This window comes from Bos grunniens, chromosome 19, assembly GCF_055505025.1.
Source record: "Bos grunniens cultivar Pamir isolate PY7600 chromosome 19, Bosgru_T2T1.0, whole genome shotgun sequence".
In the NCBI taxonomy this organism is placed as follows: domain Eukaryota; kingdom Metazoa; phylum Chordata; class Mammalia; order Artiodactyla; family Bovidae; genus Bos; species Bos grunniens.
Window position 1 is genome coordinate 13,275,803 of NC_141183.1, and position 14,424 is coordinate 13,290,226.

Below are 14,424 nucleotides of genomic sequence, written 5' to 3' on the forward strand. Positions count from 1 at the left end.
CCCAGCAGACCATGAGAGCACCCAGTGCTTCTAGGGCCCTTGGCCTCACACGCCTGTACTGCCAGCCCTGTAGGGGCTCCACTGAGGTTCACACTGGCTGGTTGAGGGAAGCAGAGGCCCCCCCAGCCCAAGCCCAGCAAGGCCTAGCTTGAGGCTTTGGGGTGAGACGGGGAGATTGCCACACATGCTTCTGCAAGGTCCAGGTGTCCTGGCTGCAGCCGTTACCACGTGTGGCCACTTAAGTTTTCATTCATTATAAATAAGTCCGATTAGCAGTGCATTCCTTCTGCACCTGGGCCTGCCCCGCGTGCAGACACACTGCCGCTCCCTCCCTTGAGGGAGCACCGAGGCCCATGGCCTTAGCAGCTCCAGCAGTGTCCAGTCACTTCCAGAGCTGACTGGCCTGGCGGCTGCGGCGTTTATGACCAAACGCTTAGTGCAGTACTGAGTCTGTACTTGCTGCTGCTAAGTCACGTCAGTCGTGTCCGACTCTGTGCGACCCCACAGACGGGCACCCACCAGGCTCCCCCATCCCTGGGATTCTCCAGGCAAGAACACTGGAGTGGGTTGCCATTTCCTTCTCCAATGCATCAAAGTGAAAAGTGAAAGCGAAGTCACTCAGTCGTGTCCGACTCCTAGCGACCCCATGGACTACAGCCCACCAGGCTCCTCCGTCCATGGGAGTCTCCAGGCAAGAGTACTGGAGTGGGTTGCCAGTGTCTTCTCCGGAGTCTGTACTTAAATCCATTTTAATGCAAGAAAGGAGGGCTGAAGGCTGAAGGGACCCGCCCTCATGGCCTCTCTCCACTCCCAGGGTCAAGGGTGCCGCAACTGGTGGAGCCTGTGCTTTGGGACTATGGGGCTGACCTGGACCTCCACGGGAAAGGTCAGTACCAGAACGGAGCCGGGCGGTCATGGGCTCCTCTTGGTTTTCCCCACAGACAAGCATGTATTTCGGGCTTCACAGCTACACCTCGTCAGGGCATGCCACTCACACCTCTTACTTGCTCACCCAGCGCTCCTTGTGGAGAAGTACCGGAAGAGCGGCTTCTCCTGGCTCTGGGCCGCCAGCGCCTTCAAGGGGGCCACAGGGGTGAACCAGAGCCTGACCCCCATCGAGCACCACCTCAGAAACCACCTGCAGTGGCTGCAGGTGGCGGGCAGCGTGCCAGCGGACACACTGCGGGGCATCATCCTGACTGGCTGGCAGAGGTGAGGCCATGTGGGGCCCAGGGATGCCCTTGGGAGGGTCGAAGCGGCTCCCATCACTCAGGACACATGGCCCTCCTCAGCCCATCCAGTCTGGGCCTCAGTTCTCACCTTCTGTCAAGAGGAAGCAGCCAGCACTCTGAGGAGGGTGTGGAGGACCAGCCGCACAAAACAAGCACTTGGGGTCAAGCCCCTCACACCACACTGCTGAGGGGATGCGGCTCAGGGTGTTAGCACCCCAGGGCACTGGGCCTCCTGGTGCACGCTCTGTCTGCACCGTGCGTGTCTCTGCATGTCCATACCACCCCAGCCACTTTGGGAGAGGCGTGAAGACAGACCTCAGCTCATTCAGAATTTCACACTATCTGAAAAGTAGAGTTACAAGTTATTGCCTAGTCCCAGGCAAGTCCTGGCCTCAGGTCTCATCCTGAGGGGGAGGCCAGGGGCCCCAACACCAAGGGCAGGAGGCCCTGACTCCATTGGAGGCAACTGGAGGCGGGGCTGACTGCTGACCCTCAGCCCTCACTTACAGAGCTGAGTCAAAGATGAACTTCAAAGAATTTCAAGGTGGCAACTGCAGAGCATTCAGCCCAGGCAGGTCCCTCTTGGTGGGATCTGAGTGTGACTGCCAGCTGCAGACCCACAAAACCAAGGAAGCTTCTGGAAGCAGCAGAAGCTTCTCGATCCCTGTCCTGTCTCGCGGTGGCTCATGCCCGAGCATCCACTGAGTCCCTCTCCCGCGGACTTAGGTATGACCACTTCTCTGTGCTGTGCGAGCTGCTGCCCGTGGGAATCCCGTCCCTGGCCGTCTGTCTGCAGGCGCTGCTGCACGGTATGGTCCCCTGCTCCTCCCAGGAAACCAAGTGCCGGGACCCCCAACTGCCACCTCCACCTGGCTGGACTGTGGTCTTACAGCCTGGGTCTTCAAGCCTAAACCCAAGACAGAGGCCAGGGAGGTAGGGGGATGGGTTCCTCAGGCATAGTGAACCCACAAGAAAGCTCATCATGGATAGGGTGCAGGAAAGGGCCCGTCTTCACTGGGTGAATATCCTGAATGCCCAGTGCCAGTGGGTGTGGCCCGCAGCTCCCTCACTTCTGGTTCTCGTGGGAGCAGCCAGGTGCAGGCAGAGATGCTTAGAGATGGACGAAACCAGCAGGCATGCCTGATGGTGAAGCCCTGGTTAGGTAAACTCCCATTTGAGACCTGATGATAAATGTGCTGTTGGAGCAGAAAGATGTCAAGGTGGTTGAGGAAAGTGAGGACTGAACAGTGAACATGTTTACAATTGTGCTGAGCCACAGGGATGTGGAAGGACAGATGCTGAGACTCTACCCTTTTCTAACCTTCCCGCAAGGCTGCTGTGGCCTTGGGCTCATCCATCCCTGAGGTCAGCATGTGTGCGGCTGGACCTGGCCAGCGGTCCTTCTCGATTGTTTTGCCCACCACCCATGCCCAAAGGTCGGGAGGTCCAGCCAGCACGGGGTCCAGGCCACCTCCTCCAGGGGCCTCTCTGACCTCCGTCTATGGTTGGTTTCAGGAGACTTTGCTGAAAATGTCAAAGCAAGAGTGGAGAACTTTCTTGGGATTTCGAGCCTAGAGGAAATGAGTTTTAGGAGGTAACACTCTCACTCCCTGCCCTGCCTCTCCCCTCCCATTTGAGCCCTTCCTCAGCACGGCGGCTCCCTGTGCAGTGAGGGTGCCGGCTCCTTCCCTGGCAGCGACATCCTGGCCCTCGTCACACAAGTCAGCCTCCACCTGTGCAGCTCCGTGGACTCGCTGCTGGAGAGGGACAGGTGAGCAGGCCGGGGAGTGACCCCCACCACCTCCTGGCAGGGCAAGGGCCAGCTAATACTGCAAGGAAGCTTCCTACATGGAAGCTTTTAAAAATCTAACTTGTAAAAATCTTTACCAGATTTTCAAAGGTCTTATTTTACAACCACCGAGGCAGCCTTACAAGCCACAGTGCACCCACCTATGTGTGTGGATTTGTCCCCCGCCCCCTGGCCCCCACCCCACTGCAGGTATGTGACTGGCTGGTTCAGCCCCTACCATCGCCGGAGGAAGCTCATTCACCCCGTCATGATCGAGCACATCCAGCCCCAGGCACTCAGGTAGCCCACGGCCCGCCCCACTGTGTCCATCCCCGGCACTGCCCACCCTCCACTGCACTGGGAGCCTTCTGGACGAGCTGACTAGGTATCACAGCCAGAGTCCTGGGTAGCCCAACTGAATCAGCTGTGCCCTTAGGTGTTACAAGAAGCTTGGACATTCCTGCCTGAGAGGGTTGAGGGTCACCAGACGCCCTGAGCCGGATCTGGGGCTCCTGGTAGGACCAGACTGCCTAGGGCTGTGGCCGCATGTGTCACCGTGGGGACAGGGTCCCAGCCGGCCTCCCCCCGCTCCCCCAGCTCTGCAAGCAGAGGCCAACACAGACTGTCCCCACTGAGTATAAGATGCCTTCAGCTGTCACGGCAGGTTCACGCACCAAGAAAAACCCTGCCAGCCAGTTGTGAAGTGCCTGCTGGTTACAAGGTCAAACTGACAGTCACTCATTGATTCCCAACAACCTTATGAGGCTGGTGCGAAGGGCCCAGTTCCATGGATGAGTAAATGGAAGCCCAGGATGTCCTGACCTGTGGGGTTCTGGAGGCTCTGAGGTATGCCCCAGGGCCCTCATTGGGCAGGCTAACTGTCTCACTGGTCCTCAGTCTCCTGGCCAGGTGGAACGCCCTCGCAGGGGAGCTGGAGGCTGCCCTGCAGCGCATCTTCTACCCAGACACGGTGGAGGAGTGGCTGGAGGAGAACGTGCACCCCAGCCTGCAGCGGCTGCAGGCTCTGCTACAGGACCTGGGTGAGGCGGCCAGCCCCAGGCAGGACTCAGGTCAGGACCCCTGAGGGGAGAGGCCAAGCACAGGCTTTCAGCAGCCCTGCACCCTTGTCTAGCTGCACCCAGCCCCAAGTGCCACTCCTGAGTCCTGGACAGCCGTGCCAGCGGGCAGCACTGAGTAAATACGGAAGGAAAAGGCCTTCTGGGCCTGTGCAGTGATCAGCATTAGAACTTTCTTTTGAAATAAAAAAGAGAGTGGAATCCAGAAATCATGCTACTAGAAATTTGAAAGGCTTCATTACTCCCCTGGCCTGGGCTGCTTACAGTGCGGCCCTCACAATGCTCCGGAGACCCTTCTCACCCAACCCAGCTCCTAGGGAGCAGAGTCAGCCAAACATTTTCCCTCTGGTCCTGGAGCCTCCTCCAGCCCTGGGACGAACACACCAGAAACCAGTGTACGGCATGTCACAGCTTTTAAGAGAAAAGCACTCCAGATTTAACCATTTGGAAACCTAACTTCGGCATGTTTAAATGACTGTCCCCATAGGTCTGGTTGGCAGCCATTACTTAGAAAGGAGAGGATCTCATTTCTCTGAAGTTCCCTGAAGTTGCTCTCACCCAGGCAGCCTGAGAACCCTGGGTCCATGGGTCTACCAGGCCATTCCCAGTGTGGAAGCCTTGTGGGTTTCCCCAGAGATGCTCTTGGCACATGCTGTACCTTGGAGGGACCTGGGTTCAGAGAACGCAGAAGAAAACCAACAGTGCAGGTGACGGTCAGTGTGGCTGGCACCCGGATGCCATGGGGGTGGCTGCAGCCAGCTGCCCAGGCCCTGCTGAAGGGCAGTCATGAGCCTCGCCCATTCTGGCCACATACAAACAGGCCCAACCGCCAGGGTTTGAGAGAAGCTGGGAATACGGGTTCCAAGGGATGGGTGCAAGTTTTTAAATGCTGCTAGAAGCTAGAAGAGAAAACCTCTGCCTACACTGGGAGCAGGGGCAGGAGGTTATCCTCCCTGTGAGAGCCCAGCTGCAATCCTGATTGTGATCTGGGCAAGGCAGCAGTGCGAGGTGGTATGAAGTGAGATCTTAATTTCCTGCCCAGAACTGAACCTGGATATCCTGGATGAGAGCCAGCAATCCTGGCCATCAGACCGGCAAGGGCTAGAAGGCTAGAAGTTGGTTTTCCATGGATCTTTGCCTCTGGTGAAAAATGCATTTATCAAGGAGGCAAAAACTGTTAATGCAGGTACAAAGTTTATTGAGACTTAGCATAACAACGAGCGGAAGAGCACACAGAGAACTGGTTTGTTAAGAGAGAAGCAAGGCAGAGATGCACACCCAGAGAGAACAGGTGTGGGCATCCCTCTTAGGAGGAGCACTGGAAAGGGGTGGTTAAGTCATTTATATAGGTCAGTTCTTCCAGGTCTTTACCTTCAGCCAGTTATCTGGTTTCTTTTCCACACCTGACCTACCCTGAGATGCTCCCCTGGGTGTGCATGCACCTCTCAGCCAAGATGAATCTCCAACTGAAGGCTTCTGGGAGGAGCAAGACTCATTACGGCCTAGCATTATCCCAAATTTTAACCCCCTGACTTTTGACCTTTCTGTGTATGTGCAGTGTCTCCTTTGTCCCAAAAGAGGGAGGAGTGGACATCCCTTAATCCTTTACTCAAAACAGGGTTTTGCCCCTTTGTCCTTGCATGATTATTACCTTAAGGTGTTTAAAAGAGACAAACACTGGCTATTTACCCTGTTGTTACTTCCATTCTGGAGCGCAAATAGGAGGCTAGTTATATGTATACATCCTGAAGCCCACTTCTTCCTGCCCCATGAAATGCAAACAGGAGGCCAGCATCTGTCTCCTGCCTCATCTGGACTTGAGATGAGCCATTTGGGGTTCTAGAGGCCTCACTATGGCAACAGCACACCAATCAAATGGGCCCCTTGGCATGCACCCTGAGCACCAGGAGCTCACGGGTGAGCACCTCACTTCTGACCACTGAGAATGTCTGGCTAGTGGAAGGAATGAACATGGGGAGCAGGGAAGGAGCTGGGATCCACAGAACAGGCGGAGACAGCATCCTCAGAGGCTGACCCAGCCAGGCCCCACATCTGCCTGCTGAAAGCTTGTTGTAACCTGCAGGACTGAGTCCTGGCAAAGACCTTGACCCAGAGAGCTCAGTCCTATGCTTCGTGCCCTGGGACCCTGGGTGTCCTTCCCATTTCAGAGGCCTTGAGCCCCACGTGGCTAGCAGGTCTGGCCTGTCCACACCAGGCTACTGCCCCAGTGGGCTGATTCCAGGAAGAGGCACGTCAGTCTGCAGACAAGGTCCCACTGTGGTTTCACTTGGAGGACAGAAGCAAGCAGCAGGAATGGCTGAGTGTCCTGCCCTGGGGCTGCCAGGGACGCAGCCGAGAGCCGAGGAGGAAGACTCCCAGGCGGCCCATCAGTCCTGCCGGGGCCCCATCAGAACTCTGCTGAGGGGTGCCATGGAGGTCAGCTCTGGTCTCCGGGGCTGTCAGCCTCACTGTCGCTGCTCTGAGACAGCTCCACAGGACTCTCCAGGCGGTGCAGCTCCAGGAAAGTAGTGATAAGCTTGGCAATGACTTCCACATCGCTGGTCCAGGCCGGCACCAGGAGGGAGGACAGGTCACCATGGCAGAGGTCCTGGCCTCCAGCAGGAGCCAGAAGACCACGCCAGCCTCCTCACAGGAACTGCCCTCCAGGACCCCACACCTTACCCGGTCCCCACCCTCACCTGACCTTAGCCCAGGCCTCTCTGCCACTGGGGACCCCTGATGTGCCCCTCCCCTCTGCGTCCCTGCAGGGACCCCTGATACCACCTAGCAGGTGGTACCATGCCTGTCCCCCCAAGCCCCACCTCTTCCATGTTCCTGAAGCCTCTGCCCTGCCACAGTCCCTTATGAGGGCCACTTGCCTGGAGGCAAGGGCATAGTGGGCAGCCCTGACCCATCGTCTCCCATCCTTGGCTTACCTGCGGTGGCCCATGACAGCACTCTGGGTGAGAGGGTGGGAGAAGCCTGTGGCGAACCGAAGCACCACCACATAGCCCTTCCCGAAGTACCGGACCTTCTCCTCCTCCACATTCACATCCCGGATGTCACTGAGCAGGACCACCACTGTGGGCGGGGCCAGGTCAGCGGCCATGTCCCCTCCCACCCTGCCCCTCTCGCCTGGATGCTGACACAGTGGCTTTGGGGGCACAGTGCAGAGGGTGAGAGCCTGCTTGTCATGAAGGAGTGCGTGTCACTCTAGGTCGGAGGCCCAGAGGATGCCGGGACCCAGCTTTAGATGTCATAGGAAGTGACCACAGCACAGGGTCCTGTGACTGCCGGTTAACATCCAGTCTGAGTGAGAGGGAACATCCAGCAGGCCTATTGCCTTGAAAAGCCCACCTGTCTAACACATCAGGGGCTGGCTAAGCATGGGACTGCCCAGCTTTCTGCTTCATTTTCCTCAACTGCTGGAAAATGCCTTCCTGGTCTCTAGTGGCCAGTCACTGAGCTGGGGGCTACCAGGCAATTTTCTTTGGGCCAGGGCACATCTGGGGACACACAGCATCCATGAGGCAGGACACAGCTCTGGTCACCGAGCAGCCAGCTTCCCCTTTCCAGGTCACGCAGACGCTCACTGCCTTCCGTCCACCCCAGAGTAACCCATGTCCTGTTCATGCCCCATGCCTTACCTTGGTCATGGCCTGCTCTGCAGAGAGTCAGCAGCTTCCTATACAAGCTGAATGTCTTCAGCACTACCTTCCCGGTGCTCTTGTTGAAGATGGCTTCCTAGAACGCCAGCCACAAGGCAGTCACCTGGTTGCTGGCCCGTGCGCCAGTCCAATACACGCGAACTCACCAACTGTGTCCCCACCCTCCCCAGAGCAGACACAAGGAGGCAGCCCTCTCCCTTCCCATCCCAGTCAGAACCCCTGGCCCCTGCAGCCAGACCCCTCCAGGATCTCAGGTGTGAAGAGGAGCAGGTACTTCTCTCCACAGTTGAGAGAGGTGAGCACTGAGGATAAGGTCATCAAATGAGGGAACAGGGCAGAGAGCAATACTGGAGCCAGGCAACCCAAAGGCACGTGAGGAAGGACAGGAGGGAGGTGGGCTCGCCCTTCTAGGAGAACTTCTAGGAGAGCAGCTTCAGAAGATTGTGTGGCCCACAAATGGTCACAAATAGGCAATGTCCAGGGGCCAAGTCAAGCTGGCCAGAGACCACTGGGCTCACATTTCAGGATGGGTTGAGGGAATTAGGCCCCTGGAATCTTTCTTCCTTTGACGAGCCCTGCAGGGAAACCCAGGAGCCCCAAAGCCTGGGCACCCTTCCTGCATCAGCCTCACCTCCCAGTCCTCCAGGTTCTGCACGGCCACAAACAGACAGCCCGTGACGTAGAAGAGCTTCCAGCCCAGACTATCTGGGGAGCAAACACAGGAGACAGCCATGGGCAGGTAGCAGGGGGGCAAAAGTCAACATGCCTGCACAGGGTGCCTCCTCTCAGAACAGCTGCTTCCCAGACACTCGGCAGGAGTGGCCCCTGGGGGCCCAGCTGACTGCCCATGCCTCCAAGGACACCCCACCCCTGCCAAGGCCACCTGGCACTGTAGGCCCTGTCACACAGGACAGGACGTGGTCCACCAGCTCTGCCCTCAGCTCTCCACCTGGGTGACTCCTCGAGGTTACTATCATGGCACCAGGTGTGAGAGCAGAGATGGGGGACTACTTCCAGGGAGCTGCTGAAAGCATAGACTATACCTGCCACAAGACCTGAGGCAGACATGAGAATGCCTTTCTGAACATTTTGACATGAAAATGCTGATGTAAATGAATGTAAGCTGTGGGGGACACACCAGCACACGAAGGTGAGACCACGCCTGCAAACCATTTAGAGGCAGAAAGTGAAAGTGTTAGTTGCTCAGTTTTGTCCAACTCCTTATGACCCCATGGACTGTAGCCTGCCAGGCTCCTCTGCCCATGGGATTTCCTAGGCAAAAGTGATTTTCTAGGCAAAAGTGGGTAGCCATTCCCTTCTCCAGGGGCTCTTCCCAACCCAGGGATAGAAACCAGGTCTCCCACACTGCAGGCAGATTCTTTACCATCTGAGCCACCAGGGAAGCCCCATTTAGAGGCAGGGGCAATCCCCAAAATCATGCCTGTCAGATTACAAATGACAGGGTTTCCTTTTTTTCTCTATTTTCCAATCAGCTAAGGAAGCTCCTAGGGGTGGGGCGGGGCAGATGACGTTCCTCACCTCCACTGTAGTAGGCAGCAGCCAGGCCGATAGACAAGATTCCTGTGGGGAGAAAACAGGTACCTTCCCATTGGGCCACCACTAGCCCAGAGACCACCTCCTCCCAGGACCCGCAGACCCAAGTAAGCAGCCCCTTCCTGTTGCCAGGGATGGCTAAGAGCAGGGAGCAGGGGGTAAGAAAACCGCCAGGCTCAGAAGTTGTGGAAGCAACCAGGAAGTCTGTTTACCAAAATGTTCTACATCAGTCACAGTATTCACTGGTCACATGTCTTTATTGAGGTTCCAGCGCTGACAGGGGAACCAGAAAGAGGAACCTGATGTGGGTTTCACCCACTGACACCACATTGTGTGGAATGAAGACAAGACTGCAGGTGAAGAGTCCCGACCCCGCATGAGACAGAACAGGAAGAGTCCCGGGAAAGAAGGCCCAGAGCCAGGCTGCCGAAGGTGTAGCAGCACCTCCCCTCGCACCTCAGTTCCCGACATGTGCAGCTGCCCAGGGAGTGCAGGGCAATGGGGATTGACAGGGATAGAGGACCAGGGGCCTCCCCACCCTTACTCCTTACTGTCTCCATCACACAGGCCCTGATTTAAATCATATACAGGAGACTGGGTGTATGAAAGCAAGCAAAAAAGGAAATACAGGGACCTCACAGGAGCATGGAGACTATTAACCAAAGGATGTTAAATGGTGAAAAAACACAAGACTGACCATCTGTACAAGCACTCGAAAAGGATAAAAGCTGGAAAGACATAATAGTTGCTATTTCCTGGGGTAGTAGAACCAAATAAAATTTTAATCTTCATCCTTTTTTAAAGTTGGATTTTTAACTTGAGAAATATGAACATCCTTACCAACCAGCAGGGACCAGGATCTGATGCCTGGAGCCCTCTTCAGATGGAGGCGGGAGCTGGTGCGTGTCTCCACCTGCATATACATCCCTGAAACCTGCTGCCACCACCTTCAACAGGAGACCAGGGCGCCTGGGGAAGGACACAGACAGCTGGAGCCCTTGGGCCACTGCTAACAGACAGGAACCCAGCTCCTCTCCAGGACAAGATACCCAGCTGCCCACTAACAAGGTCCACACAGGTTCAGGAACCAGTCAGCCTGTGCTGACTGCAGTCTCTGTGGTCAGGCAAATCAACCCCCCAGGGACCCATGTCCTCTGTAAGGAAGGTTCTTTGCACAGATGTAATGGTTGCACTGGGGCTATGTCCCCTGCTCTGGCTCACAAAGCATCAACACTTGATCATCACCTGTCCACTTCCTACCTGGAAACCTCAGTCTCTTGGAAACCGTTAGCCCCCAGCAGCCTTCAAACTTCTGGCACCCTATCAGAACGTACCAGAACACCCTCATTTCCCTGTATAGGCCTATGAAAAAGAGAACTGAAAGTCTCATCATGGTTTGATGAGAGGCACTGACCGAAAAAGTCAGCTCCTGCAGCTGCGGAGACAACAGTCCGCACCCAGCGGAGGGTTTGGACGGCCAGGAGCACCGGCTTAATGAACGAGTCAGCAAAGGGGACTGATCTTCCCTTTGATCAGTGGAGAATTCTGCCCTGCACGATGCAATACGTTCAAAACGCTGGCTCCAGGGGCCCCGTTTTGGGTAGCTTTTCAGGTATTCTTTGTAAAGTTAAGTCAAATTTCTGACAACAAAGAGTGGATTCAGTTCACACAAACGAAGCCAAGATCCTGCGATATCCCCGGCTCCCTCCCCTTGACATGCTTCGCCTGTCTCCACAGGCGACTCGGCCGCCCGCGGGGCGAGATCACTCCTGTCACCTGCAAGAGCCACTTAGGACACTCTCCACTGACCTTGCGGCCACACTGTGCACCCCTCTAGCCTCGAGCGCTACCAGGCCCCCGGGGCATCGACCCAGGCCGAGTCCCAAGACCGCGCTCCCGGAAGGACCTCGGCTGCGGGAGCCGCCCCTCAGCACACCCCGTGCCCCTCAAACCGCAACCGTGGCACGGTCCCGGCGCTCACCTCGGACACAAACCTGCAGGCGCGGAGGCGGGACGGGCGGGACCGCAAGACTTCAAAACCCGCCGGCCTCCAACTTCCGGAGCTGGGGGCGGGACCAGCTGACTTCCGGACCCGCGGGGGCGGATGGGACAGTAGACTTCCAGACTCGGGGGCGGGGCGAGGCGCACGGGTCCTCACTTCCGGGGCCTCCACTCTGCCCTCGAGAGGAGAGGACTGGCGGGGTTCTAGAATGAGGTTGGCTATCAATCAGTAGCGATTGCGGAGGCTGCCGCGGGTTTTGCGCACCCCGGCGCTCAGCACAGAGCGCCTGGGGTTGCAGTCTTTAGAAGATCAGCAGAGGTAGGTGAAGTTGTAAGCACGAGACAGCCGTTTAAGATGGTAAGAAAACGTTAAGTATGTATTTAAGCTCACAACAGATACAAACATTAGGGTAGATTCTGTAAAAACTTTAATGGGAAGCATTAAAATAGAACTAAAATAGTTGTTCGTGGTTTGGAAAATTATTGTAAAAATGTGAATTCTCCCAACTTGCTCTGCAGATTGAATTGCAAACCCAGTAAGTGTATCAACAGGTTGAAAAATCTGCACAGCGCTGCAAGGCACTGTGGAGGAGGGGAGAGATCTTTGACCCCCCAAAAAACTCAGTGTAGCTGGGAAATTCACATTTTCGTGAGGGCAGTTTTTCTGCTCCTCCTAAACTTGCCCCATTGTTGGGGAACGAGGATTGTAGTAAGAGATCGTATTCTCCAGGAATACCTTGAAATGCCCGCTTAGGTGGCCTCCCTGCTCCACTCTTCAGTAAAACACTCATAATGTACCGCCACGGCCCCCAGATGAGGCTCCAAGCAGGACCCTAATTTGCCTATTTCCCACTACAGAAGGACTCTACCTGAAACAGGAGAGCCTCCACCACACAGCCACTGCCTGCATCAGTGGCCTCCAAACTGGGACAGTCAAGATGATCTATAGTGTGCTGGAAGAACATACTAGAGCTTGTATTCCTACTTATTTTATCTTTTTATGTCTATTCTCATGTGTCCTATAATTTACATAAGATTTATACACAGTGTATAAAGAAATATACACACATGGGCATGCCTAACCCTAGATGTTTTACCAATATAGGCACGATGTCAAAAATTGGGGGATGACTTTTCTATTTCACCAGTTTCTATGTACTCTCTGCCTGTGGTTCAGAATCACCTGGTGGGGCTGTTGAAACACAGACCATTGGACCTGTTCAGCAATGGATGGGGCTTGAAATGTACTCATGCTAGTGCCTGCTGCTCTGGGAACCACACCCAGAGAATTTAAGCTCTGAGCTGTAACAAAAGTAGGTTCTGCCTGAATGTGGCAGGTTCCCTGATCTGATGCCTCATCCCACATTCCATTTCCTTGAAATGCCTTCTGAGGTAAAATCACATGCCATCTTGAAGGTCTATTTGAATTGCTTAGCACCTCCTTTAAGTCCTCTCTGCTTGTGATCTTAATTCCTTAGAATTTAAGGAGAACTGAATTGATACCCAGAAAATTCCACTTTGCATTGCAGTCCTTGACATAATTTAATCTTTTGTACCAGAGGACAAGCCATTTAAAAATGAAGCCTACACTGGCTTTCTATTAATGTTAAGTGAAAGAACAAATGATGGCTGATTTGATTAAAACCCTGCTGAATACAGGTAAGAGCAAAAGACTGGAAATAAATACAAAATCCATAAATAGGGGACTGAGTGAATAAAATCTATACATTTTTTCCAGTTATCAATTGTTTTAAATTCAAACTGCATTGCCCATTCTATGAAAATGCATCTGAGCCCTTTTTTCTGTGCTCTCTGGCATGATGTTAAGCTTTGTCAATGGAAGGTGTTGGAGACACTTCAAGAGGAAGAGTTTTTCTTCTCGGTCTGGTTCTGTTGTCCTGGATCCACAGTGCACAAGGTTTCTCTAGTGTTCAGCTCTTACGGTACACACTGGCCAGCTGTACCCAGTATCCTCCACCTTCCCCAGCAACCCATTAAGTGGTCTTGTAGCAGAGTGCCTCCAGTGAGATTGATGTCAGGTCTAAAGTAAGAATTGTACAAGGAAATGTATCAAAAAGGAGAGAGACTATTAGTGTTGTCAGAAGAATTCAACAGAATAACCAAATAGTGGATAAGAGAAATTTCTCATTATGGAAGCAGTCCTGCTAATAAATAAAGAAATGATAGGATTAAAACATCAACCTAATGAAACTAGGCCATCTCATCAATGGTTGAAAATTAACATCACAAAAGGACAGGCACTAGAACTGCCTGATGGGATTTCACAATACCACCTAGGAAGTAGTCTTTCCCTGGAATTTCCCTGGCAGTCCAATGGGTTGAGACTGTGCTCCCAATAAAGGGGATACAAGTTTGATCCTGGTCCAGGAACTAAGATCCTGCTACACTTTACTGAAAATTCACAACAAGGATATGCTGAGGAACTCCACATGGATGCAGTCAGCAATTGCTGAAAACCCTGCAGTCAAACAATCTGAGAAGTGAAATTGCTCAGTCATGTAGACTCTTTGCGATCCTATGGACTGTAGCCTACCAAGCTCCTCCGTCCGTGGAGCAACCTGATTTTTTAACAATGATATACAAGGAGAGATAGGAGTATGTGAATGGAACCTGCAGATTTAACAAACCCCCAAAACTTTAGAACTGGGAACTCCCTATACAATATTTAACTAAGTGAGACTAATTTTATTTTTAGAAACAAAATTTTTGTAAGAGAAACACACAAACCAATTGAAATACAGACTAATAAAACATTGAACCTTATTTAGATCCAGATTGAAACTAAAATGAAGAGACCTTTGGGGAAACCTGGACACTAACTACACACAGCCCACCAGGCTTCTATGTTCATGGAATTCTCCAGGCAAGAATACTGAAATGGGTAGCCACTCCCTTTTCCAGGGGATTCCCTGATAGCTCAGTTGGTAAAGAATCTGCCTGCAATCTAGGAAACCCCGGTTTGATTCCTGGATCAGGAAGATCTGCTGGAGAAGGGATAGGCTACCCACTCCAGTATTCTTGGGCTTCCCTTGTAGCTCAGCTGGTAAAGAATCCCCCTGCAATGTGGGAGACCTGGGTTCAAT

At 53.9% G+C, this 14,424-nt stretch overlaps 2 protein-coding genes and 1 long non-coding RNA gene across 14 annotated transcripts in view; 2 read left to right on the plus strand and 1 right to left on the minus strand.

Annotated features, from left to right (window-relative positions):
- HEXD (hexosaminidase D) overlaps positions 1–4,306 on the plus strand; it is a 15,952-nt gene extending 11,646 nt beyond the window's left edge. For 3 of the 6 annotated variants that reach the window (XM_086356776.1, XM_086356774.1, XM_086356778.1), the window contains 7 exons: positions 815–886; positions 1,017–1,212; positions 1,959–2,041; positions 2,748–2,826; positions 2,902–3,003; positions 3,232–3,321; positions 3,919–4,306. In XM_086356776.1, the coding sequence (XP_086212902.1) occupies positions 815–886; positions 1,017–1,212; positions 1,959–2,041; positions 2,748–2,826; positions 2,902–3,003; positions 3,232–3,321; positions 3,919–4,105 (809 nt within the window). In that variant the 3' untranslated portion in view covers positions 4,106–4,306. Of the gene's footprint in view, positions 1–814; positions 887–1,016; positions 1,213–1,958; positions 2,042–2,747; positions 2,827–2,901; positions 3,004–3,231; positions 3,322–3,457 lie in introns of all 6 variants that reach the window. The other 3 variants (XM_086356773.1, XM_086356777.1, XM_086356775.1) reach the window with 1 other exon arrangement.
- A 966-nt stretch (positions 4,307–5,272) lies between these two features.
- CYBC1 (cytochrome b-245 chaperone 1) lies at positions 5,273–11,384 on the minus strand. 7 transcript variants are annotated; one of them, XM_086356783.1, is made up of 7 exons: positions 11,314–11,384; positions 10,160–10,288; positions 9,305–9,346; positions 8,397–8,470; positions 7,745–7,841; positions 7,034–7,178; positions 5,273–6,655 (listed from the first exon to the last, which is right to left on the minus strand). In XM_086356783.1, exons 2-7 carry the CDS (start codon positions 10,242–10,244, stop codon positions 6,535–6,537), a joined length of 564 nt encoding a protein of 187 aa, XP_086212909.1. In that variant the 5' UTR covers positions 10,245–10,288; positions 11,314–11,384; the 3' UTR covers positions 5,273–6,534. The 7 variants fall into 7 exon arrangements, with proteins under 7 accessions (XP_086212909.1, XP_086212913.1, XP_086212908.1 ...); XM_086356787.1 differs by having other exon boundaries at positions 5,273–6,710; XM_086356782.1 differs by having other exon boundaries at positions 11,301–11,384.
- LOC147351301 (uncharacterized) lies at positions 8,827–10,110 on the plus strand. Its single transcript, XR_015147381.1, has 2 exons — positions 8,827–9,751; positions 9,887–10,110. It is a non-coding gene; the product is annotated as an uncharacterized LOC147351301 (long non-coding RNA).
- Positions 11,385–14,424: the final 3,040 nt, after the last annotated feature.